The 27,610-nt window shown below is 36.8% G+C and overlaps 1 protein-coding gene and 1 non-coding gene across 3 annotated transcripts in view; one reads left to right on the top strand and one right to left on the bottom strand.

The window, feature by feature from the left end:
- TRIM24 (tripartite motif containing 24) overlaps nt 1-27,610 on the bottom strand; it is a 108,294-nt gene that overhangs the window by 30,012 nt on the left and 50,672 nt on the right. For both annotated transcript variants that reach the window (XM_043463825.1, XM_043463824.1), the window contains exons 3-8: nt 27,395-27,542; nt 21,943-22,075; nt 18,417-18,533; nt 15,267-15,381; nt 12,305-12,451; nt 2,395-2,512 (exon numbers count right to left, since the gene is read on the bottom strand). In XM_043463825.1, coding sequence (XP_043319760.1) covers nt 2,395-2,512; nt 12,305-12,451; nt 15,267-15,381; nt 18,417-18,533; nt 21,943-22,075; nt 27,395-27,542 — 778 coding nt within the window. The remainder of the gene's footprint in view (nt 1-2,394; nt 2,513-12,304; nt 12,452-15,266; nt 15,382-18,416; nt 18,534-21,942; nt 22,076-27,394; nt 27,543-27,610) is intronic.
- LOC122438974 lies at nt 16,681-16,788 on the top strand. The gene has a single exon (XR_006268719.1). It is a non-coding gene; the product is annotated as a U6 spliceosomal RNA (small nuclear RNA).

Raw genomic sequence — 27,610 nt, 5'->3', positions numbered from 1 at the left:
TTTCTATTTATGTAGGGTCTATCAAACAAAATCTACCACATTCAAAACTAGAAATGAGAATTAAAAAATATTTTTCCATACTAATTCATTTAAAAGTGACAACCCAGAGTAACATATTTTTATGGAAAAAAACAAAAACAAAAAACAAAAAACTTTTATTTTTATTTTCAAAAAAATTTAGTGAAGAATGGCACTATTTTACATTTTCAAACATCTCTTTAAATGTCTGGCTTAATAGCTGAACTCTCATAACTGTTTCTGCAGTATCTAATATATTGTTTAAATTGAAATACATGCAGAAAACCCAGCCACATATGGGTATGTACTTGGAAAAGGGATACCTATTACCACCTGAAGGAGCTTCAGACTACACTGTGAGAACTGCTGTTGTATAATCAAAACAAAACACGCAAACCTGACACTGGATGTGAGAACAATACCACAGAGTATTTCTGATTCAGTTATCTCTCTACGACTTAGCAATTGAATGACAACAGCTAGTTCTTTACACCTTCACGGAGCAAACTATGTTAATCCTCTGATGGCGAACACCATGCTTTATAACTACACTGTTAAAAGAGATTAAAGGTACCTCTCACAAGGTCTGGTCCAAGAGTAGGGCAAAGCTTGATTTCTTCAATAGCAGAGACTCAAAAAGTTCCTGATTTACTAAGCATATGCATCCTTAAAAATATGGTTATCATTCATTAAATACTTACTCTGTATTAGGTACCGTGACAGGAGATCTATGTATATTGTTAAAATCCTTCATACAGATAAGGGATCTAAGGTTCAGAGAGACCAAACAACTTATCCAAAGTCCCAAAGACACTAAACTGAATATTCGTCCAAGACATTACTTTTCCCTTGTACTCTTCCATAACATGTTTCTCAGAAGCCATAAATACACAAGCTTGGGAAAGTTGTATCCTTCTCAGAACATTTAAAATGTGAATCTCACTTTAAATGACAAATTATAGAGCTATAGCTACAGTAAAGGATACTGTCTTACAAATTCCTCACAAATAAGAGGTGTTTTTGTTTTTGCTGATTCAGATTTACCTAAACTATATTCACTTATGTGTGTACAGTTACATATTTTCTTAATTTTACCTATGTCTACATCATGTGGACTATTTTTTAAGTGATATGCTTATAAGTACATATAAGGCGACAAGACTGTTTCTGTGGATATAAAACTGTGACAGATTCTCTGTATAGATACATATGTGGTGGAGGGTAGAGTAGGGTAAGAGATAGTTATATACATGCTTTGTATTAAGATGCTTCTTTAGTTATATAGGTGAGAATATGTATGATTCCAGCTGCTGGCTATGTTATCAATCAATAAGTATATACTTCTAAACTGTGCTGAGGAGTCTCACCTTATCATTTCTTCAAATCTTATTACCATTCTTTCTGTTCTCATGTATGGATGAAATTTATGTAAGCATATTTCTTCCTTTCTTGGAGTGTTCTGAGAGCACTGGCTCTCTTTCCAGCCAGTTCTTTCTTACCCAGAATCTAGCTTAGACAATGAGAGAGCAACCCTATTTGATGATTTTGAAACAAAGTCAATGAGCCCAAAAACTGCCAAAAGGTGGTTAATGAAGAATGTATACGAAATTCTTATTTCTGTTTCTATAATTTCCCTGTGAGAAATTAAGAAAGGAGGCAAAAATTGAAGATTTTTTTTACTAGCACATAATGTAACAAGGACTGCCTGCAAGGACATGCGATGTTACCAAATGATAATAAAAGTCCCCCCTTTTGATTAACTCAGTAGGCTCTAGTACTTCAAATTTGGGCAGTTATCTGTATGCATGATACACTTCAATTAGGAGGTTAAAAATTATTTAATTATTACATAAAAGGCAAAACAAAAACAAAACAGAGAGAGAGAATTCCTCCCTAGCAAGAAAAAGCAAATAAATGAACTATTAGTACCTGACAACTGGGTCTCAAGAGTAAGTAAGCCAATAATTGTATGAGAAATACTGTTTTAACAGAAAACATTCTAAAAAGTACTATATTAATGGCAGACACATGTCAAAAGTTTTAACAACTGTTCTGATAAAGATGTCACTAACAGTACAAGCAAGATTCTACTTGCTTGAAGAAGAAAAACAACAACTCCTAAATCCAGAAGTCTAGACACTCAGTGAGTCAATAAAAGGATGTTTCATATCACTCACATATTTATATGTGTGTTTATATTCATGCATGTGTCACACATATACACACACTAATGAAATACCAGGAAAAATCTATATCTTTAAAACAAGATAATAAAAATATTTAGGGCGTGGAAGGGAATACATTTTCAACAAACTCATAATCATTAAGAGTTCCAGAAACAAATGGCACTTTGAGAAAATCGACATAACAGCCTACCTAAATTGATTATATTTTGAGCCCAGAAACTAGGATCACAGTGAAACTGGATGGTATTGTTGGTCACTGGGGAAGCATCACACCTTGCTCGAAGGAGGTGCCGTAACCGGTACGTAATCTAGAAGAAAGCAGAGAGACAACTAAGCATCCAAGTCTTTCTTAGGCAAATAATTTATCAAGTTCCCAACAAATACATAAAAAATGCTTTCTGTATCACATATATGCCAACACAAGTGTTCATATGTAAATTATAAAAAGTGGACAAACAACACAGTTTTCCTTCAAAAATGTGTTAGAAATAAAGTTCTGTTTTACTGTTGAACACAAAACAAACCTATCCTAAAGTGATAGGTTAAAGTTAGTTCACTGAATTACAGGAGTTTCACAGATGCACCAACCATATATTTGTAAAGTAAAATCACATTCTGCTTTTGTTTTACTTACTCTTTCAGAGAATTCAGAGTGGAGATTAGGGGGCTAATGGATTACAGAAAATACAAATGAATCTCTGCTCAGGACATTAAGTACAGCCTTAACCAGACCTGCTAGTAGGATGGCTCTTCTTGCTCCTGTGCTGTGAATCTCAGTCATCACACCACCTCCCACCCTCCTCCACACTGCAGTCCTCAGTGAATGCTCATTCTCTCTCAGTCTTTAAAGAGTTCAGCTCTGGGCTCATGATCACCATCTCCAATATTATTCCTGCCATAATCCTAGATGGGCCACGGGACTGGAAAAGCTCAGTTTTTGTTCCAATCACAAAGAAAGGCAATGCCAAAGAATGTTCAAACTACCACAACTGTGCTCATTTCACATGCTAGCAAGGTAATGCTCAAAATCCTTCAAGCTAGACTTCAACAGTGCATGAATCGAGAACTTCCAGATGTACAAGCTGGATTTAGAAAAGGCAGAGGAAACAGAGGTCAAATTGCCAACATCTGCTGGATCATAAAAAAGCAAGGGAATTCCAAAAATAACATCTACTGCTGCTTCACTGACTCTGCTAAAGTCTTTGAACTGTGGAAAATTCTTAAGGAGATGGGAATACCAGACCACTTTACGTTTCTCCTGAGAAACCTGTATACAGGATAAGAAGCAATAGTTCCAACCAGTCATGGAACAACTGACTGGTTCAAAATTGGGAAAGGCATACATCAAGGCTGTACACTGTCACCCTGCTTATTTAACTTCTATGCAGAGTACATCATGTGAAATGCCGGACTGGAGGAATCACAAGTTTGAATCAAGACTGCTAGGAAAAATATCAACAAACTCAGATATGCAGATAATACCACCCGAATGGCAGAAAGTGAACAGGAACTAAAGAGCCTCTTGATGAAGGTGAAAGAGTAAGAAAGCTGGCTTAAAACTCAACATCCAAAAAACTACGATCATGGCATTTGGTCCCATTACTTCATGGCATATAAAAGATGAAAAAGTGGAAATGGTGGCAGATTTTATTTTCTTGTCTCCAAAATCACTGTGGACAGTGACTGCAGCCACAAAATTAAAAGACGCTTGCACCTTGGAAGAAAAGCTATGACAAACCTAGATCACATATTAAAAAACAGAGACGTCACTTTGCCAACAAAGGTCCATATAGTCAAAGTTATGGTTTTTCCAGTAGTCAAGTATGGATGTGAGAATTGGACCATAAAGAAGGCTGAGCACTGAAGAACTGACACTTTTCAACAGTGGTGCTGGAGAAGACTCTTGAGAGGCACTCAGACTGCAAGAAGATTAAAACCAGTCCACCCTAAAGGAAATCAACCCCGAACATTCATTGCAAGGACTGATGCTGAAGCTGAAGCTCCAGTACTTTGGCCACCTGAAGAGAAGAGCCAACTCACTGGGAAAGACTGAGGGCAGGAAGAGAAGGTGGCAACAGACGATGAGATACTTGCATGGTATCACAATCAATAGACATGAGTTAGAGCAAACTGTGAGAGATAGTGAAGGTCACAGAAACCCAGTGTGCTGCAGTACATGGGGTCACAAATAGTCAGACATGACCTAGCAACTGAACAACAAATTCTGGATGATTTTATATACAATTAGATGACCTTTCTTTCCAGATTATTCCCTCTAGTGCCCAGATCCCAATAATCCTACAAACCCTAAAGGTCCTAGAAACTTTTGCTCTTAAAATTTTTCCTGTCCTTTGACTTTATCTTACCTCCCAATCTTACAATATCCCTCTGAAGTGAAGTGTTAGTCACTCAGTCATGTCCAACACTATCTGTCAATTTCTCCTTATCTAGCTTAAATCCCAGGAGTAATCCTCATAATCATTTCCTTGCATATAGTCTCAACACCTTTTTCTCACATGTCAAATTACACACACTCCCTTCTCCTCAACCTTTCTCTGAAACACCAACCAACAAAAAACACTGGTTAAATCTAACTTTCTAATGACTGTAATTGGACTGGTAAAGGGACTGATCGGACTTCAAAAACACAGCCTATTTACTAAGGTTCACAGGCTATCATATGACATTCCTCTGGTCCTTCATGTCCATACTCTCCTAAATGACTATTTCCAATGACTATCTCTTACCAAACCTCCAGCATCTCCTGAAAAACAAACAAACAAACAAAAACCAGGAACAGTCAGAGACCTTCCACAAAGTTCCATCACCTACCAGTACTAGTGGTCCCTCCTATCACAGTGGATTAACTGGCCAGGCTTCCAGCTAAAGCGAATCATGCACTCATGCAAGTCCAAGTGTTAGTTGCTCATTTGTGCCCAACTCTCTGCAACCCCATGGACTATAGCCCACCAGGCTCCTTTGTCCGTGGAATTTCCCAGGCAAGAAAACTGGAGTGGGTCGCCATTTCCTTCTCTAGGGGATTTCCGGCCCAGGGCTCGAACCTGGGTTTCCTACACTGCAGGCAGATTCATTACCATCTGAGCCACCAGGGAAGCCATTACACTTGCACAATAGGGCCCAACACCCTTGCTGATTCAAAGACACTACTCAGCAACTTTCTCCCCTCAGGCTTTCAGTAGCTTTTCACACAGGTGATCACTTGGCCCTCACGGAAGCAAAGCATTTTCTTCATTTGGCTTCCAGCGAGCTACAGTCTCATGGTTTTCCCCTAATTTCACTGGCGGCTACTTTTTAAGGTCACCGAGTATAGGTGTGCGTTCCAGTGTCACATCTCAGTCTCCAGTGTTGGTTCTTCTTCCTTTCCCACACCAGCGTGTCTTGCAACTGCTCTCTCTCCTACACCCACATGCTTTTTAGAGATCTCATCCAGTCTCGCCATTTACCCAACTCAAATTTGTATCTCAGTACTTATTCATCCTACTGCGTGTCCATTCACTGTGTAACTCTCAGGCCTCCTTGTTGTCCATGTCACAAGTAACTCCCATCTCAGTCTCTCACTTGCTGTCGGTACCTGTGCTCCACCTGAATACTCTCTGCGAGTATGTGCCTGGCTTGCTTTGTCACCTTCTTCAGGTGTTTGCTCAAATATCACCCTCTTTAGGTAGAATTCCCTATCTGAAGCCACAATCCTACCCTAGTGCTCCCAGATTCTTCTCTTAACTTACTGTTTTCTCTACACACTCAACACCATGCAATGGTCTATATATTTTACTTGTTTTGGTACTATCTCTCTTCACTAAAGTGCAGCTTTTTAAGGGCCGATATTTTGCTTTGTTTTCTGTTCTCTTAGTATTTAGAATGCTGCCTTAAATATAAAACAGGCATTCAATAAATGTTGAATAAATAAGTTTGCTTCCTTTAACTGCTAAATTATCTCAAATAGCTATACTAAATTTTGAGTAAAAATGTTTATTCTGGGACAATGTAGAGTACATGGCACAGTGTTTGGCAAACAGCACTCAACACAACGCTCTTTTCCCTAAGTTTTTCTCGTTTCCTTAATTCTTTGCATCTTAGTAATTCTCACTATAAAACATTCTCAATATGATGCTAATCAAAAGAATGATACCCCCAATTTTTCCTTTGTAATATGCTTTATCATTTTCTAAAATTGAATAATTTATTTTGAAGTAATTTTAAAATTGGAGAAAAGTAAAAATAACCCTTCACTCAGATTTCCCAACTGTTAATATATTAAGCACATTTATTTCAGGGTCCACTCAGGGATTCCTGTGCACACACAATACCATTACCAGTCTTTTTACAGACCTTCCGATATAGCAAGCTGAAGACATTAGGTTCTGTCTCCTCTAAACACTCCAGTGAAGACATTCTAAATCAAAGATCCTCTAACATAAGCAACAAAGTACAAATTCAGAAAGCAACTCTGTTGCAACATAACCACTCAACCCAGAGACTTCATTCTAATGCCAACTGTTCCCACAGTGACTCTCTCAGGATGCTCACTAGAAATACAGGTTGCATTCAGTTGCCATGTCTCTTCGGTCTTTCCCTGATATGTATGTCTTTGATGATTTCAGGCTTTACATTCAGTAGGATGACTTTCAACCTGGGTTGGAGTGTATTTCCTCCAGTATAGGTGAAATATTCTTGTCAGGAAAACCACACAAGTGATAATGTGCACTTCTCAGGGCATCATATTGAGAAGCTCAGGATATAAACTGTCCAACCATTGCTGATACTAATCTTCATCACCTAGTCATTCTGCTGCCCAGTTTCTCTACTGTAAATTCACCACTCTCCCTGTTTATAACTGATCAGTATTTTGCAGAGAGGTATTTCAGGGTTATATGAAAACCCTATTTCTCACCAATGCTCTATTTACTACTTTAGTACCCAGCGATAACTCCTTTTCAGTTTCCTCTAAGACACTAGGTGGTTCAGCTGGTAAAGAATCTGCCAGCAGTGAGGGAGACCAAGGTTCAACCCCTAAGTTGGGAAGAAAGCCTGGAGAAAGGAATGGTAACCCACCCCATATTCTAGCCTGGGAAATCCTAAGGATAGGCAGAGGAGCCTGGCAGGCTACAGTCCATGGGGTCAAAGAGTTGGACATGACTTTGGCCAACACTTTCACTAAGACAGTGACCAAACTGCTTCTTTATTTTCACTATTCTTTCTCTACTTATTTATATTCTCAATATAAACTCTTCCCTTCTTTGTCATTTGCCTATTTTTCTCATCATGGGCTCATTTATTTCTACTTAATCCAATGTGTTGTAACCCATTGTTTATTTAGTTTGAGCCTCAAATTTGTGGGTGTGCCCAGGGTGACCCACTTAGGCTGGATCCTGGTCTTTTTGACAAATCTTCATCATTTCATCAGTGCAAGATATTCTGGGTACTACTTTCCCTCACTTTGTTTGCTATTTAGAAACCCACATGTGGAAGGACAGTGGGTTCACTGCTACTGAGTATAGCAAACATATGCACATACACATACATACTTATCCATCTATAATTATTTCCAGATCTGTGTACATGCATAAAACTCTGTTGTTGTTCAGTCACTCAGTCGTGTCTGACTCTTTGTGACCCCATTGACTGCAGCACGCTGGGCTTCCCTGTCCTTCACCATCTGCCAGAGTTTGTTCAAACTCACAGCCATTCAGTCAGTGATGCCATCCAACTATCTCATCCTCTGTCGTCCCCTTCTTCTCCTGCCTTCAGTCTTTCCCAGCATCAGAGTCTTTTCAAATGAGTCAGCACTTTACATCAGGTGGCCAAAGTATTGGAGTTTCAGCTTCAGCATCAGTCTTTCCAGTGAATATTCAAGGTTGGTTTCCTTTAGAATTGACTGGTTTCATCTCCTTGCAGTCCAAGGAACTCTGAAGAGTCTTTTCCAACATCACAGTTCAAAAGTTTCAATCCTTCTGCACTCAAGTCTTCTTTATGGCCCAACTCTCACATCCATACATTACTACTGGAAAAACCATAGCTTTAGCTATATGGGCCTTTATTAAACTCTGAGTTCATAATTATACCTCTATCTTAGGGATCTTTATAGCTTTATTCTTTTTTCTACATTTCTAAATATCTTCTCTAGTAGGAAACCAACCAACCAACCAACCAACCAACACTTGGCTGCCATTGCCCTCCATGTATTTACTTACTGGCTCAGTCCATGTACTGATACTGCTGCGTAACGTAACCAAATCCACATGACACTATGCTTACTGCCTGTGTTCCCCACTCACCACTTCACGCCTGTGGCTGGGGCTGCCTCTGTGTGGTCTCCCAACTCTCTTTACTACCCTGAGTCCTCATAGTCACCATGCGAAAGGCTGCATGCCAGGAAGTAGAGTTGATCATTCTTATTTTAACAATCCTTTTTGGCACACTATAGAAACTTAGCACTTCCAATATATGAGTTTTAGCATGGAACTTGAAAAATAAAGCTTTCTTGCCCCCCAAAATTATTAAGTCAGAAACATAAGTACTTCCTTAGATGGTAATCAGCTTAATTAGAGGAACTATAAGGTAAATCACTTGGAAACACTTTATTTTTCCTTTGAGATACTATGCTGTAAATTCCTTCTTTTGCTGATGAGAAACTAGAAGACATGGGATTTATTTTTAACTCAAATAACTAGTACCTATTTGCTAATTAAGTTGTGGCATGGTCTAAAAGTAATGCTAAATTTGGCCAAACTCTGTTCTTTATCTTAGATAACAATTTCTGCTGTATTTTACTGACATTCAATGTAAATATATAAAACCTCTTGTCAAATTATATTACCCATCTCAAATGGAAACCATTATACTTATTGAAACCCTTGATGCATGTTTGAGATAATTCTGAGGAGTCATAAACCTTGACTAGTGTAAAAGATAAATAACGGGTCATTAAATGTATTTGTTGATGTCTTCAGATGTATCTGAACTTAAGTTCAGGTTTCACACTGAAAACTTAGCTACTATTCAAAAAGCAAAAGAAAAAATTTTTTAAAAATATGAAAGATGTCAAAAGCTTTTGAGATGGCAATACTGTATACTGCCTCCTTTCTACTGAAATTAAAATAAAGAAATTTAGTATTTGAGTTTCCAATCCTGTAAAATATACCAGAAAGTTTTACCTATATTTATTTATAGCTTCTGACAGTTGATATTATCTAACACCTTATTTATTTACTATCAATCTTTCACTGAATTCCTATATATCAAGCACTGGGTAACATAAAATTTCTACCCTTAGAGAAGTAAAAAGTCAGACTTCTCTGGTGGTCCAGTGGATAAAAATCTGCCTGCCAATGCAGCAGACATGGGTTTGAGGCCTGGTCCAGGAAGATCTCAAATGCCGTAGAGCAACTAAGCTTGTGTGCCACAATTACTGAAGCCTGCATACCTGGAGCCCGTGCTCCACAAGAGAAGCCACAGCAATGCGAAGTCCACACACTGCAACAAAGAATAGTCCCTGCTCACTGCAACTAAAGAGAGTCCACAGCAATGGAAACCCAGTGCAATCTTAAAAAGGAAAAAAAATCTAATGAAATTCAAAGAAAAATATGCAAATGTAATAACAGTAGATAAAAATAAGTAACAGTATGATGGATATATGCATAAGGGCTTTGTAAACTCAGGGAAGGTTAATCCAACCCAGTGTTGATCATGGAAGGCTGCCAAAAGGAATGGAAGACAAATCTAAACTAAACCCGGTAGTCTCTAAAAAGAAACAGCATCCTAAGAAAGGGTAACAGCAATCCAGGCAAAAGAGCATGATATATTCTGAGCACTGAAGACTAAAAGTAAGGAACTGCAAAGAGATATTCAAGAAACACAAAGAAGGTCTTTGAAGGTTAATTATAAAGGAGGGAAAGGGAGTAAAAAAGATTGTGGAATTCCCTTTTACTGCTTATATACTCTAACTACTTAACTACTTATATACTCTAACAGTTTCTTAGTCACTAGCACTACAAAAATACCCATTGCTAGTACACTCTCTTGGTCTCCTCTGTCAGTATTTCTTACCTTTCTTCTAAATAACACAAGGATAAACTGAATGTTTAACAGATGAGAGAGGAAACCTAAGGAAATACTGTGAAAATGTTTTCAAATATATTTAAAACTGGACTTCTGAAAGGATTCTCCTATTCCAATGGGTTTGGTCTTTTACTGAGTATAACTCCTATTGCCAAAAAAAAAAAAAAAAATGAACTAAGAATCTCAAGCTAAGCTTGAAATTTCAGGCCAGTAAGACTTTTCTTTTTAATTTTTAAGCATATAAAAGCCATTATTTAAAAAATAACCTGAGAAAACATGTCTATATTTATGAAGCATCGAAGCTCTAAAGGACAGAGTTGCATAGTACAGTGACTTTCAAATTTTCTTAGGATAAAAATCCTTCTAAATGTTTACAAGCAATCACAAGCTTCAGCTCTGCATTCGTCACAGGTAAATCATCTTACTAGCTCTATCTGCTGCCAGCGATGCAGCAAGGCCCACCACAGTTCAGTGAGGCAGGAAGCTGGTGATACTGGTTCCTTACGCTTCCTTGTGTCTATTTTCTCCTGTGTATGATACAGAGAACAGCCTCCCTCTCTATTCCAAGAGCTCATTGTGCAGATTAAGTAATCCTATCCTCTAACTTTACTGTTTTCTTACTATAATCACAAACAAAATAGTAGAATAAAATTAGAGAAACATTAAACTGATAAGGAGACTATCTGTGCAAATATGCTTTCTTATGTACAAATAAAAATATTCATTATGGGTCTAGTAGAGAAAAAGACAATTCTCTCACTTGCTCCTTTATCTGTGTTTTGTTTGACTTATAGGAAAATATAAGTAACAGAAAAAGTATGAACTGTATAGAAGCTGTTTTTCATTAGACTAATGAAGCAGTAAAAAAAGAAAAAGAAAAAAACAGCTCAAGATTGAGAGAACATATCATTGATAATTATAAAAGAAAAAAAATCTTAAGAGTTGAATGTAATTCATGATTAGGAACAGTTTTAGAAATAGTTACAAATCAGTTTTCTAGTAAGTCACTCAATATTTGAACCTAGTTTACACAAGTTTATCCTGAAATGCATTTCCTTATTTCAATATAGTCATAGAAAATTTCTTCCATAAAACAGAGTAGGTGAACAGAAAACAGATTTGGATGTCATAATTTGATTTCAAGACAAATCTCTGTGGAATCTTTAAAACAAGTAGAACAGAGTTTTTAAGAATGCCTATACAGGACTTCCCTGTGGCTCAGATGGGAAAGAATCTGCCTGCGGTGCAAGAATGCCTATATGGTGTGACTCCCACAGCTAAATGTCTTCTATATCCTTGCTACTAAAGATGTGGTCTACAGACCAGCAGCATTAGCATCACCTGGGAGCTTGTCAGAACCACAGATCACATCTACTGAACCAGAATCCTCAGGTGATTAGTATGCAGTAAACACATTTTCAGTACCAAGGTTCTAGACTATTCTGAAAATAGTTGGACAAATGACAGCCACTTTTCTGTAGCAATGGGGTTGAAATATCCAGCACCATATATCACTGACAGGGTAAACAATGCAGTGTTGACAAGAGGAACAAAGCCTCTGGGTTTGGCTGTCCAAGTTGGAATTTTGAGTGGCCTTATGTGTGTTAATTCATGCTTTGGTTTCATCACTCATACAATGGGGGTGGATAGGTACACCCATCTCATAAAAATGATGCAAAGTTTTAAATAAAATATTACATGAAATGCTTAGAATTAAGTGCCTGGCACACAACAGGTAATCAGGAAATGTTTACCATTATCATTATTGTTAGTATTAAGTTCAGTTGTCACTAAGGGAAAATTTGGAAAAGAACAAAATAGAAGTGACAGTGGCAGAATAAATTGAAGACATACCTAAATCATGGGAGCTTAAAGATTTTTTAAAATCAAAATATTTTGATTGATAAAGATTAGAAAAAGGTAAAAAGCATTTAAGTATAGATTAATAAACATTTATAAATTTTGAGCATTCTAGTAACTCCACTGTATCTCTCTATATTAAACCACACAGTTGATCTTACCAGTCGCTTGCTATAAAGTAATGCTGTGCTGCTGCCACTGGAAACTGCCCATTTAGAAAAATGCATGACATGTTCCAACTGTTTAGAAAGTCCAGCCACTTCCTGCTGCTGTTGCATAAGTTTCATTCGATGATCTTTTGCAAGACTCTGAAAAAAAGTTTCAAAATTAGTTTTGCATGTAACACATTTTAATGATTACCAAATTAAGATAACCACCACCTCTAAGAACCAAGTGACAATAACTTATCCCTAGGTACAAAAGATCACTTTCACTGAAGTAAAAATCATGTCTCCAGTGTCACAGTCACCCCGATGCTACCTCATCTCTGCTGCCCAAGGCCTTGTGTTGGGTTTTACATATTCTGGGATTTAGGCTTCTGTTCATCCATCTTCCAGTATCCAAAAAGGCACAAAACCATGGATTAGATATCTTTGTGACCCTATGGACTATAGCCCACCAGGTTCCTCTGCCATGGGATTCTCCAGGCAGGAATACTGGAGAGGCCTACCATGCCCTCCTCCAGGGGATGGTCTTGACTCAGGGATCAAACCCACGTCTCTTATGTCTCCAGGATTGACAGGCGGGTTCTTTACCACTAGTGCCACCTGGGAAGCCCTTTAACAAAAGCAAGTGCCCATTAAATTCAACACTAACAAGTAAAATAGGTGTACCACCCAGCAATCGAGTAAAGCTACCAGATCACATGATTTACTCAAACACATGATTTCCCCTTTCAGGCACTCTTATCCTGATTGCAGCTACTTTGTGCCAAGTCACACCACATGGTAGACAATATTTATGCTTTCTATGTAGTAAGGAAAAAAAGGGGGAAGCATATAACTTTTGTCTATTGAAAACTGCCATGAACCAACTGATACAGTGACTAATGGAATGAATGCACTCTCAGAAAAGCCACAGAAAAGCACACTACAGAATTTTCTCCAAGGGAAGTACACAAACAAGAACATGGGTCAGTCCAGAGGAGAAGAAAGCCCCACTAAATGTGGGCTATTTTAAAGGTCTCTACCCCCACGGTCTCCTTTACCTGGCAAGAAAAGGAGGAGAAAACAGGACCTTTCACTGGCTCTAAGAAATGTTACGTAAAATTGCTATACTCCAATATGGAATTATATTCTCAACAGAAAAAGTGAACCTACACCCTGGCTTCAAATTTGGAAAATACATACATGCTAAACTGAATTAGAGGCTTCCCTGGTGGCTCACATGGTAAAGCGTCTGCCTGCAATGTGGAGGACCCGGGTTTGATCCCTGGGCTGGGAAGATCCCCTGGGGAAGGAAATGGCAACCCACTCCAGTCCATGGATGGAGGGGCCTGGTGGGCTACACAGTCCATGGAGCTGCAAAGAGTCAGACATCACTGAGCAACTTCAAAATGAATTAAGTCACTGCAGTGACTACTAATGGCTTTGTTGTGTCTAATCTTAAGTACAGAGATGATTTGCTAGGCTCTCTCTGACCACACAAAACCTAAGTGTTTCTTAAAGACATTCTAGAAAGAATAGAAATTCTGTTGACTTTTACAGATGTTGCAAATTGAGAATCAGAAGCCCAAATTTCTTGGTCTTCTATAGTAATAACTATTTGCCTGACTTTTTTCAAGTTATTAGAAAACACTGATTACATTTATTTGCCTTAAAGGAGGATCCTATGAGCCAGGAGAAAGGGTATGAAGACTGACAAGAATACTTAAAAGTCACTGTAAAAATTGTAAGTCAATATATAAAGTTGATTTAAAATAATACTGATGACCAAGTTTACTTTTAGAGATTTGAAGATGTGGTCATCTTGTGTTCTTTCCTGGATTTTTAAAAATCAAGCAACCCTGATTAACAGTGAAATTTGGAAACAGCTACGGCAACGTGTGCACTATTCACTCTGAGAAAGCAAATCAATGTGACATCTGATTGTAAGTAGAGCTCTCTGACATCTTTTAAAATAGTTTAAATGCTTCTAGCTAAACAAACCAACAACCTCCCAATGCACCCTAGAACCTTGAAAAGATAGTTACTATAAATGAGGTCTGATTCCTCCTAGCCAGAAAATTTTTTCACTATGTATTTGTTTCCAAAAGGAGAGAGAATCATTTTGGTCTCTGCTTCCTGTATGTTTGATAAACCACGGGAATGATCATGCTTTTCCAAGAGGAAGAGATCTTGCTGACAAAGACCTTACAATTTTGTCGACTATAGATAAAGAGGTTGAACTAACTTATTTCTATGAGCTTTCTGCCCCTTAAATCTTCAAACATTAGGATTCTTTTATTCTCTTCTTAATTTTCTTCTCTTAAAATCCATTTGTACCAATATATTAAAAGAATACCAAAATATCATGCATTAGTGTTGCATTAAGATACCATGTAGAAGTTGTAGCTTCATATTATTTGAGTCAAACATTTACTCTGGATCTTGACCTTTTATGTGTGTAAAAAAGCTGATTAAGACAGTAATATTTTTCTTACCTGCAGTGAGAAAAAACTATCCTAAGTACCTTGAGCATCACTCCCTGAGTATTGCTTTCACAATTAAGACTGTTGAGGGGAGGAAGCACATCCTTTTATCTAATTTCTCCTAAGGTTAAATGTATATATTTGAGATTTAAATATAGCTTAGGGTAACTTACTGAAAAACTTTGCTGCACTGCTTTGGGGACCCAAAGCTGTCAGTTCAATGAATCTCTAAAACAGTTCATCTTGTTTTAACATTTACCAAGCTCCTTCTGCAAGCAAGGCATTATGCTTTGTGCTATGAAGTAAACAATAAGGAGTAAGACATTCCTAGTGTATTTTAAAGTCATAAATGGTCAGCTACAAGGTAGAGCCTAAAATATTACTGAATCACAAATAAAAACAATTGTATGAAAAAGGCTGTGATTCCAAATTCACAAATACATAAGAAAACACTTAATATAATCACTACTTTTGTCCCATTAACAGTAACTTACCTCAAGCTGATGCAGTAAAGCTTTACCTTTTTTATTTATTTCTACCATCAATGTAAATATGGCAACTTTAATGTCCTGTTCCACCTGCTTCTGATTTTGATTTACTTCAATTATCCTGAAAATTAAACAAAAGGGGAAAATCTAAAATCTAAGGCATATTTGTTTTACAATACGCAATATTGATTTTCTAATGTCTAAATTAGACCAGAAAGTTTTCAGCTCTTAAAAGCTTGGCTATTCCTAAGGGTCCTTCAGTTTAAATTGACTTTCTTAAAGATGAGAGAGCAAAAATATAATTCTTCCAAAAGACAGTCACTTCAGTTCAATCTTAAAAATGTATAAAACTGTAAAACAATGAACACATTTTAAGGAAATAATATTCAGAAAAATTATGATGACATGTGGAAAATTTCTCAGCCTGTAAGGACAGACAAAAAAAAAAAAAAGACTTATAAACAAGATAAGGAAAACCATGACTCTGAATTCTACTGTATTCACTGCAACTAAGAAGTAGAAAAGCTTAAATGTGTCACAATTATCTTAGTCATCTGAACTGCTGCCCATTCATTCTATCTGAATAAAAACCAAAAGACCATAATAATAGTTAGCTACTTTTAATAACACATTTGTCTTGAAATAAGCAGCCAGATAACATTATGTTTTTACATACCACCATACATTTTTTCCTTTGATCAGAGAAAATGTTTTCATGGAGATCAAGATGGATGAGAAAAAAAATACACAGCATCAAACCAGAATACCTTATAGAAGCAGATAAAAATGAGGCATCCACCATCAAACATTACGAGGTAAATAAAAGGCTTCATTTCTTCTGTCTGCTTCTCCCATAGTTATCTTCCAAAACTTAAGATCAAAGGGGCAGGGATTTTATTCTCTGTTGGAAATTCTTTTTTTAAAAATTATACTTGATTTACAATGTTGTATCAGTTTCAGGTATATGGTAAAGGGATTCAGTTACACATACACATATATGTATTATTATTATTCAGATTATTTTCCCTTATACATTACTACAAAATATTGAGTATAAGTTCTCTGGGCTATTTACTCCCTGCCATGTTGGAAATTCTTCAAGATAATTATTGAACATCAACATTGGCTATCGGATCAAGGAAGTAAACAACCTCAAAAAACAAACAAAAATCTCATGATGGTGGAACAGAATGAAAAAAGGGACAAGTAATACCATGTTTGCATATGAATAAAAATGAATTAATAGTGAAGCCAGTCCAGTAAATTTAACCTTTTTATAATCAAGTAGGCTATAAAGATATTAATAATTAGCCACTAATTCAAAATTTTAAATTCTTACCATTCAAAAAATAAAATCCCTCCATATCATAATGTATTATTTTTAAAAACTAGTATAAACAACTTTTAAAAAAAGTAAAACGTGCTCGCTTCGGCAGCACATATACTAAAAATTGGAACGATACAGAGAAGATTGGCATGGCCCCTGCGCAAGGATGACACGCAGATTCGTGAAGCGTTCCATATTTTTATAAAAAGAAAAAAAAAAAAGTAAAACAAATTTGGAAAACTCACACTGTCTGATTTTAAGATTTACTATAAAAAGTTCTAGTCATGAAGCAAGCGTGGTATTAGCAAGAAAGAAAATGGAATGAATTGGAAAGTCCAAAATAATATTATACATATATAGTCAAATGATTTTCTACAAAGGTGCCAACGCAGTTTAACAGCAACAGGATATAGTCTTTTCAACAACTGGAACAAGTGTTGGAATAAATGGATATCTTTTTTTTTTTTCTTTAAAGTAAACTTTGGCTCAGAACTCATACCATATACACAGTGAAAGAAAAAAGTCAAAAGGGTGAATTTCATCAAGGGTGGATAGTTTATATATATATATATAATTAGTTATTTTGCAATTGCTACTCTTTGCCATTAGATGGGAAAAACTATCCTTATCACTCCATAAATATTCATTATATACTTCCCATTACTTAAATACAAAAATTTTAAACCCACCAGATATGTCAATTTTGCCAAATACAGTACTTGGTTGGAATATGGCAAAGAAAATAGTATTTGGTCAGCTGCAGTTTTTATATGAAAGAGAAAGGTAAAATGAAATGAGAGCTAATAAAAAAAGAATAATAAAAACTAAAAGACACACCACAGAGCTTTTATTACCACAAGGTATAATAATAAATAGATATAACAACAACAACACCAGGTTATCAAAAAAAAGTTAAATTATACTTAAAATCTTCTTTAAGAAAACCAGGTAAACCAAGGAATTCCTTGGAAATAGTACCAAAGGTCCCACCTAGCCATGCTGCAAAATGATCAGAGTAACAGATTGTGACAACTGATCTTAAGGAAGATGAACTGTAAGAGGCTGATCTATTTTTTCCCTGTGAACAGCACTGAAAACTCCTGTAAGGCCTCCCTTATTCAGGCTCTTTCTTGATCTTTTTAAGCAGTGACATGTTACTTCTGTGTGCACAACAACAAAGGAAAGGCGTCATGGAGCTTCACAGGTGTTATACAAATGTCAGTGTGGGTCCCAAGTGGATAAAAAGGGGTACCAGACAAATTCCCTCTTCTCCACAGAGGTCAGTGGTTTTCTCCCTCAATCACTGAACTGTAAGACATGGACAGCTGATGATTTGATTCCTTGGAGGGCAAAAGTATAACAGGTAATATGTAGAAACTCTTTTAAGTATTGTACCTGTTAAAGAGTAAAAGGTATGTGAAACAGTTTTATAAGCCCTGTCTCCTGATGTTCTATGATATGTTCTTCTTCCTTAAAATAGCAAGTATTTATCTAATTGTTAAAATACTTTACAGTTTTTATATCCTGGCATTTCTTGGGAAATTGGAAAATAGCAAATAATTAAAAATTATTATTAATATTTACCTGATAAATGAGCTGTTAATAATAACAAAGTTTTTAAATTTCATGGCCGAGACTAATACTCTCAAACTTTCCAGAAATTCAAAGTTTCTGGACAAGTCTTATCAGCTCTGTGTTATTACACCCATCTGACAACTCATTTGGATGTACTTCACCATGAGTTGAGCAAACTGTCTGTTCTTAAAATTAATATACTTAATACATTGTATATAAAGATGATTTAAATAATACCACAAATATAAATTTACCTGTTTTGGATCTGATTTCCTGTGAATTTTATATATTTTGTTTTTTCCATCAGTTTGGTGATTAGTGTATCTATGATCACTTTCTGATTCTGAAAAGCTTCTTCTATAAATTGGTATCTGAAAAAATAATAAGCAAATTATTTCACACAAATATGTCTGTCTAAAATGAGGAAAAGCCCCAAAGCAAACAAATAATAGAAGATCAAGATAATGGGTATGCTTAGTTGCTCAGTCGTGTCTGACTCTTTGCGACCCCATGGACTGCGGCCTGCCAGGCTCTTCTGTCCATGGGATTCTCCGGGTAAGAATAATGGAGTGGGTTTCCATTTCCTTCTCCAGAGGATCTTCCTGACTCAGGGATTGAACCTGGGTCTCCCACAATGCAGGGCCATCTGAGCCACCAGGGAAGCCCACTTGTATGATAATGGGTATAAAGGATGTAAACAATAATTAAAAAAAAATACCAAATATATCCATAGAAGGCAGCCTTTCCCTTCATTATCCCTTAAGAACAAGGGAGTCTTTATAGATATTACTAAATTAAAAGGACTCTTCTGATCCAACTTTTCACTATGACTATTTCATTAATTTCTGCATTGTATCTATCATATCCTTTTTGCTACTGACTTTGGGTTTAATTTACTGTCTTTTTTAACTTGAGATAAATGTTTACTTTATTTTTTATCCTTAACATAGAATATATGCATTTAATGATAATTTCCTCTAATCACGGCTTTAGCAGTATACCTCAAGGATACTTTCATTATCATTCAGATAAAAATATTTTCTATTATCTATTGGAACTTCCTTGATGCTTTATTTAAATTGATTTCTAACTTGGGCTTCCCTGGTAATTCAGCTGGTAAAGAATCCTCCTGCAACACAGGAGACCCTGGTTTGATTCCTGGGTCAGGAAGTTCCCTTGGAGAAGGAAAAGGCTACCCACTCCAGTATTGTGGCCTAGAGAATTCCAGATTCTCTGCTTCCTTATTCAGCCCGGAATGTTTTAATTTGGAAACTTTGATCCATCCATGTTTATTATAACTACAAATATATTTAGAGATCTACCAACCTATCAAAGTATTATTAAATACCACTTGCTCTTTGTTCCTTTTTTCTTCTTTGGTCCGAGTTTAGACTAATTATTAATTTTTCCACTTCCTCTGTTATCATGATAATCATATTGATTTTTACTACTCTTTTAGTAACTACTTTCTGCATTAGAAAATGCATATTTTGACTTATCATCTAAGATTAATTTATATTTACTACCGTCTTCCTAAACAATGCTAAGGACATGAACTCCATATCCTCCTAACACGTCTGCTGTGTGACATATAACACACACCTGACACACACTAAGACATTATTGTCAAGTCAACACTTATTCTGATTTACTCATACTTACTTTAACTACTACTCTTTCCATCACGCATCACCTACTGTTTTTCTTCTGCCTAAAGTGCTTTTGTGAGTATTTACCAGGGATATATTCTCTGTTTATTTTGTCTGAATATGTCTTTCTCATTAACTCTCATCTCTGAAGAATATGTTCACTGGGTATAGAATTTTAGTTTTATAGTTATTTTCTTTTTCAACTTCAAAAATATTACTTTACTTTTAAATTATCCCGCTGAGGAGTTATGAGGCTTCTAGAATATGAGCTAGATATCTTCACATTACAAAGTGCTAAGCCGTTATACTCTGCCCTCAAATGCTGCTTCCTTCCCATTCTCTCTCTCCTTCTTGGAGCCAAATTACACACTGTGTTACATCTTTTTGATCCATTTTACATCTTTCTGTTTATCATGCTAATTTTGATGTTTTCTTAATTTTCTTCCAGTTCATGAATTCTCATTTACTAGCATGTCAAATCAGCTCTTAAACCCTTTACTGAGTTAATCAGTTATTGTAATGTTAATTTCTAGACATTGTTCACATTGCCTTGTACCACATTGCCTAACATATTTGGTTATTTCTAATTGTGTGCTGAACCCATTTTGCCAAACTCATTATTAAATAGATTTGAGGTCTAGGGTGATGTCTTCTTCCAGGGAGGATTCACATTTTATTCTACCAGGTATCTTGAGGCACAAGCAGTATGATTTCAGTTTAATCCAACTTTAGGTACTGGTTAGATTTGATTCTGCATTTTAGTTCTGGTGAGGAACTATTTACTAACTAGTTGATCTTTATCAAAATAGTGTCGACTTTCAGGATCCCAACGCAAGGCAAGGAGAAGCCTTTAACCCTTGTGACCCCGGAACTCCAATCCCTGTCTTTTAGGTGTGAGAACTTGTTAAAAGCATCCTTCAACCTCTAGGCAAATGCTTCAAAGGGGAAAAAAGCCTGTACCATTCTCTGTCCCCACTGCAACCCAATCCTGATCTAGTAATTATTGTTGATGTTCAATCGCTAAGTTTGGACTGACTTTTTGTGACCCCATGGACAATAGCCTCCAGGCTTCTCCTGTCCATGGAACTTCCAGGTGAGAGTACTGGAGTGAGTTAATAATTCTTTATTACCAACTCTAAAATATCCATGGTTTCTATATTTTGTCCATGTTTTCTAGTTACCGTCACTGGTATAGTGAAAGTGAAAGTCGCTTAGTCATGTCTGACTCTTTGCGACTCCATGGATGATACAGTTCATGGAATTCTCCAGGCCAGATACTGCAGTGGGTAGCCTTTCCCTTCTCCAGGGGATCTTCCCAACCCAGGGATTGAACCCAGGTCTTCCACACTGCAGGCGGATTTCTTACCTGCTGAGCCACCAGGGAAGCCCCTGAGTTACACTGGTATAAGCTCACTGGTATGGTTGGTCCAAATTACCTAGTCTGCCACTACTGGAAGCCTAGACTTTTTAAAGCCAATTGTATTTATATCAGCATATCATAATCTTACTGTTTAATTGTTGCTAACTCAAATGCCAATGGAGGACAGATGTAAAAGTTAGCTGTAGTAGGAACTATGATGAATTAGAGAAGTATGACTATTTTAAAGAGGACTAAAGTTAAGTCCAGTCAAATGCTGACATGAAAATATATGGCGCCTAGGGCTACAACAGATTCAATTTTCTTTAAAAACAAAACAAAAAACCAAAACGAAAGACTTACAAATTTTTTAAATGTAAAATCTCATCTACAATGCTGGCAACTAATTCTATATATTTTTAAAGTGTGCAGGCCAGTGGTTTTCAACTGGGGTGATTTTCCTCCCCAGGGCATTTGGCAATATCTGGAGACATTTTTAATTGTCACAATTGGGAGAATGCTACTGGAATCTAGTAAATAGAGGTAAAACACCATAAAATTAAACACCATACAATGCACCAGATAGGCCCTACAACAAAGAATCACTTGGCTCCAAAGTCAATAACACCTAAGTTGAAAAATCCTTTAATAGGTCAACATACTGCTAGCCAAAGGAAACATTTACAGACTGCCATTTTGCTGTGATGCCAGCAGTCATCTAGTCCTCCTAAAGCTATATTATAAATCTATGCATATAATCAAAGATGCAGGTACCTATGTTCTTTATGTTCTAGTAACTGGCAATCCCGACATGTCAGTTTGTCACATGTTTCACAGTAAAGCTTCAGCTGCTCCTTCTTATGAAAAGGACAAAATACTGGTCGTTGACTGGTCACACCAACTGCCTCTGTAGAGACATGCAGGAGGGAGCAAAAAGAAGAAAATTAACATAATTAAACAGTAAATAACTATTAGAGTGTTCATTTAAATTCAAATCCACTGAGATGTAAAGGAGGTACAGCTTCATCACATCACCATCACCACTAGGTTTTACAGACAGTAAAATATCAAGTAGTTTTTTCATTTCTGGAGGAAAAGATGAACTTTTCACTTTAAATGTTAACATTAAAATTAATTCATGAGAAAAAGAAAGTGTGTAGCATAAAAGATGTCTTATGAAAAGTTATGACCAACCTAGACAGTATATTAAAAAGCAGAGACATTACTTTGCTAACAAAGGTCTGTCTAGTCAAAGCTATGGTTTTTCCAGTAGTCAAGTAAGGATGTGAGAGTTGGACTATAAAGAAAGCTGAGTGCTGAAGAACTGATGCTTTTGAACGGTGGTGTTGGAGAAGACTCTTGAGAGACCCTTGGACTGCAAGGAGATCCAACCAGACCATTCTAAAGGAGATCAGTCCTGAATATTCATTGGAAGGACTGATGCTGAAGCTGAAACTCCAATATTTTGGCCATCTGATGTGAAGAACTGACTCATCATTTGAAAAGACCTTGATGCTGGGAAAGATTGAAGGCAGGAAGAGAAGGGGACGACAGAGGATGAGATAGATGGATGGCATCAAAGACTCAATGGACATGAGTTTGAGTAAACTCTGGGAGTTGGCGATGGACAGGGAGGCCTGGAGTGCTGCAGTCCATGGGGTTGCAAAGAGTCAGACATGACTGAGCGACTGAACTGAACTGAACTGATGAAATAAAAGAAAAAAATCTTAAGAAAATAGCCCAGATAAGTGAGTGAAACCAACTGGAATTCTCCTTATTCCAAATGTAGTTTTTGTTTTTAATGTGCGATGCAGAAAAATCTAATAAAAATGTACAAAAGAGGTGATGGAAAAATTATTTCCCCACTTTTGCAAAACTCCTAACAGAGGATACCCACTGACACAGAGATAATCATAAAATGTACATTATTACATTGCAGTCATCCACATAAAACTTCTTAATTAGTTATTTAGGGTGGAGATAAGACCAGGTAATGCTTATGTTACAACATTAAATGGAAACGCAGAATACAAATAAATAGAATGACTGATTAAACAATACTAAGGTAAGCTGATAAAGGACAGAAATGGTATGGACCTAACAGAACCAGAAGATATTAAGAAGAGATGGCAAGAATACACACAAGAACTGTACAAAAAAGATCTTCACGGCCCAGACAATCATGATGGTGTGATCACTCACCTAGAGCCAGACATCCTGGAATGTGAAGTCAAGTGGGCCTTAGAAAGCATCACTACGAACAAAGCTAGTGGAGGTGATGGAATCCCAGTTGAGCTATTTCAAATCCTGAAAGATGCTGCTGTGAAAGTGCTGCACTCAATATGCCAGCAAATTTGGAAAACTCAGTAGTGGCCACAGGACTGGAAAAGATCAGTTTTCATCCCAATCCCTCAGAAAGGCAATCCCAAAGAATGCTCAAACTACCACACAATTGCGCTCATCTCACACGCTAGTAAAGTAATGCTCAGAATTCTTCAAGCCAGGCTTCAGCAATACGGGAACCGTGAATTTCCAGATGTTCAAGGTGGTTTTACAAAAAGCAGAGGAGCCAGAGACCAAATTGCCAACATCTCCTGGATCACTGAAAAAGCAAGAGAGTTCCAGAAAAACATCTATTTCTGCTTTATTGACTACGCCAAAACCTTCGACTGTGTGGATCACAATAAACTGTGGAAAACTCTGAAAGAGATGGGAATACCAGACCACCTGACCTGCCTCTTGAGAAACCTGTATGCAGGTCAGGAAGCAACAGTTAGGACTGGACATGGAACAACAGACTGGTTCCATATAGGAAAAGGAGTCCATCGAGGCTGTATGTTGTCACCCTTTTTATTTAACTTATATGCAGAGTACATCATGAGAAAAGCTGGGCTGGAAGAAGCACAAGCTGGAATCAAGATTGCTGGGAGAAATATCAATAACTTCAGATATGCAGATGACACCACCCTGATGGCAGAAAGTGAAGATGAACTAAAGAGCCTCTTGATGAAAGTGAAAGAGGAGAGTGAAAAAGCTGGCTTAAAACTCAACATTCAGGAAACTAAGATCATGGCATCTGGTCCCATCACTTCATGGCAAATAGATGGGGAAACAGTGGAAGCAGTGTCAGACTTTATTTTTTGGGGGCTCCAAAATCACTGCAGATGGTGACTGCAGCCATGAAATTAAAAGACGCTTGCTCCTTTGAAGGAAAGTTATGACCAACCTAGACAGCATATTAAAAAGCAGAGACATTACTTTGCCAACAAAGGTCTGTCTAGTCAAGGCTATGGTTTTTCCAATGGTCATGTATGGATGTGAGAGTTGGACTGTGAAGAAAGCTGAGCGCTGAAAAATTGATGCATGTGAACTGTGGTGTTGGAGAAGACTCTTTGAGAGTCACTTGGACTGCAAGGAGATCCAACCAGTCCATCCTAAAGGAGATCAGTCCTGGATGTTCTTTCGAAGGACTGATGGTGAAGCTGAAACTCTAATACTTTGGCCACCTCATGAGAAGAGTTGACTTGTTGGAAAAGACCCTGATGCTGGGAGGGATTGAAGGCAGGAGGAGAAGCAGATGACAGAGGATGAGATGGCTGGATGGCATCACTGACTCAATGGACATGAATTTGAGTAAACTCCGGGAGTTGGTGATGGACAGGGAGGCCTGGCGTGCTGCGATTCATGGGGTCGCAAAGAGTCGGACACGACTGAGCGACTGAACTGAACTGAAGGTAAGCTGAGGGGAATTAAAAATAAAATTAATGAACTAAAAATATGTGGAGGGCAACTAGATAAATTTAGGGATAAACACAAAAAGTTAAACTACTGTCTAGTTTATCAAAAAGAAGGGAAAACAAAATTCTGGAATAAAAGGAAAATAAATAACCAGACAGAGAAAGTTAGCAATATATTAAAAGAATTTTAAAAGCACAATACAACAAGACCAAATGGAATGAATCCCAGCAAAGCAAAGATGGCTCAATACTGTCATAGCTTCCCTGTTCCCATCTCCTTGAGGTTCAAGTCATCTCGGCATCACAGTAGATGATGGGTAGTCAGACATCCTTGCTTGGCTTGGGACATCCTGGTTTGTGCCTGCTCTTCAGGAATAATTATATTATTATAATTATTATAGCACCTGATTTAGATAATTAACATGTCACCCATTTATAGGCTTCTTTTATTTAAGAGGAATTTTGATTCTGACCCACAGTCATCCTCGTAGCCCTAAGTCACATCATGATCAGCCTGGATGATTGAGAAGTCTGTAGAGAGCACCACATAAAGACAAGCCTCTCAGACTTTTTCATCTCTAGAGACCTATACTTTATTTTAGCTATTTATACCGTTTCACATATATCATGGTCTCACCCTAGATTTTCTATTGTCTGTTACTATTCCATTTCTGTAATCATAAATTCAAATATCCCACTCTAATAACTTCTACTTTCTAACTTTCCAATTCTTCAACTACTCTCATTATACCTCACTGATATCTCCAGTCCCTAACCACTTCTATCCCAACAACTTCACTTTCTTTCTACAGTTAAAACTCCAAATTCTTCATGTCAACACACGCCATTATCCGCATCATTTACCCCTTGGAAATCCAACTAAACTCCAACCATAAATAGTTCAATTCTTCTCTATAAACATCACACTCCAGGGGACTGACAGAGGAAGTTTTAAGTGCTATATCAAATGCAACCTTGATGCTACCAAGTAATCTTATTTCCAAAGCTAGAGCTCTCTTTCAACTGAAGCTATTTCAAGTATCCTCCATGTCCCTTACCTTTTAAGTCCTTAATTTTTCTAATCTCTTTCTCAATAGACATTGGACTTCACAGAAAAACAAGTCTTTCTAGTACTAATCTATTAAATTTACCTGATACTATACCTGGCCTTTTCTCTTTTTTCTTCATTGGTGTTCTTGGAAATTATATCCCTTTTCCTGTGTCTCAGAACTCCTAGCCCCATCTTTTACTACACTTCTTGCATCTTACTCTCAGATACAATCAGTGTTCTCCCTCTGGAAATTTGTGCCATGTGCTTTGGTTTTCTCCACCCTTCTCATTTATGTGATGAACTTCTATTCACCTTTGAAGTCCCAGATGTGGCTTTCAATGTAAATCCTCAAGTCTACGTTTGATACTCCTTTCATGTGCGTCTACAGAACTTATGAGGCTAAACTATGATCGCTAATCTTTTCATAGTCTTCATCATACTGATACCTCCTGGAGTGTGGGAAGTGCCTGTCTTACTCACTCCTTCATCTCTTTAATCTAGCAAAGTTCCTAGAATATAGAATAGACATTCAAACCCTTGTTGACTCAGTGAATAAAAAGCAGTGAATTAATTTTTAAACAAAAATATATTAGTGAGCCGTAAAGATGAACAAAGAGCTGATAAATATTACAACATGGATAAAACCTGAAAACACTGAGGTAAGTGAAATAAGCCAGACATTGAAGGACAAACATCATATGATTTCACTTGTATGAGATATCTAGAGTAAGCAAATTCATAGAGATAAATCATAGATTAGAGGTTAAAAGGGACTGGAGAGGAGAGGGGAATGGGTAATTATTATTTATTGGGTACAATTTATTTTGGGGGTGCTACGGAAGTTTTGGAAATAGTGGTGATGGTTGCATAACACTTTGGATACAATTAATGCCACCAATTTGTACACTTAAAAATGGTTAGAAAGTCAATTTTTAAGTTACATATATATTTTACTATAATGTATTAGTTAAGTTTACATTATAAGCAACACAACAAAAATGCAGAAACCATCATTACATAAACAGCAAAGCTTCTTTAGTTACCTACATAATAAATATCACAAAACAGGTTTAATATAAGAATATCAGTGAGAAAAAGAGTTGTAAAACTTCTTTTAACTCACCCACCCCTTATCATCTTAAAAAGAAAGAGATAAAGAAATTTTAAAAGCAACTTGTTTTTAGTTATACATTCATACCAAATCAAGGCATTTATAGGAGGAGGGTTGTGAATAAATAATGCAGAAGAATTCTAAATCTACTCAACATTTACTTACCAACATTTACAAGTATTCAAGTTCAACTACAATAGACTTTCTTGTATTAAAAGAAAGAGTATATTTAATGTTTACAACTGTATCAAAACAAGTTAGTATGGGAAGGAAAGAATGATCTGGGAAGGACAGAGAAAAAATGAGATTTAAAAACTAATTTATTACCTGGAGATACTTCCTCTTTTTGTCTCACAGTGTGGTCTTTTGTGAATTTCACCCTTTGATGAGCTCTGATGCATGTCTTGCAGAGCCATTCAACACACTCCACACAAAACCCATTAGCTTCTGCATTGTCCTCACAGCTTGTACATACCTAATAAAAGAAACATGTCCCATCAATTTTTGAGAATAAAGAAAAGGTGATCACACAACTAACCACAC

This window comes from Cervus canadensis, chromosome 3, assembly GCF_019320065.1.
Source record: "Cervus canadensis isolate Bull #8, Minnesota chromosome 3, ASM1932006v1, whole genome shotgun sequence".
In the NCBI taxonomy this organism is placed as follows: Eukaryota; Metazoa; Chordata; class Mammalia; order Artiodactyla; family Cervidae; genus Cervus; species Cervus canadensis.
Note: the sequence above shows the minus strand (reverse complement) of the source record. Positions and strands in the feature narration are given on the sequence as shown.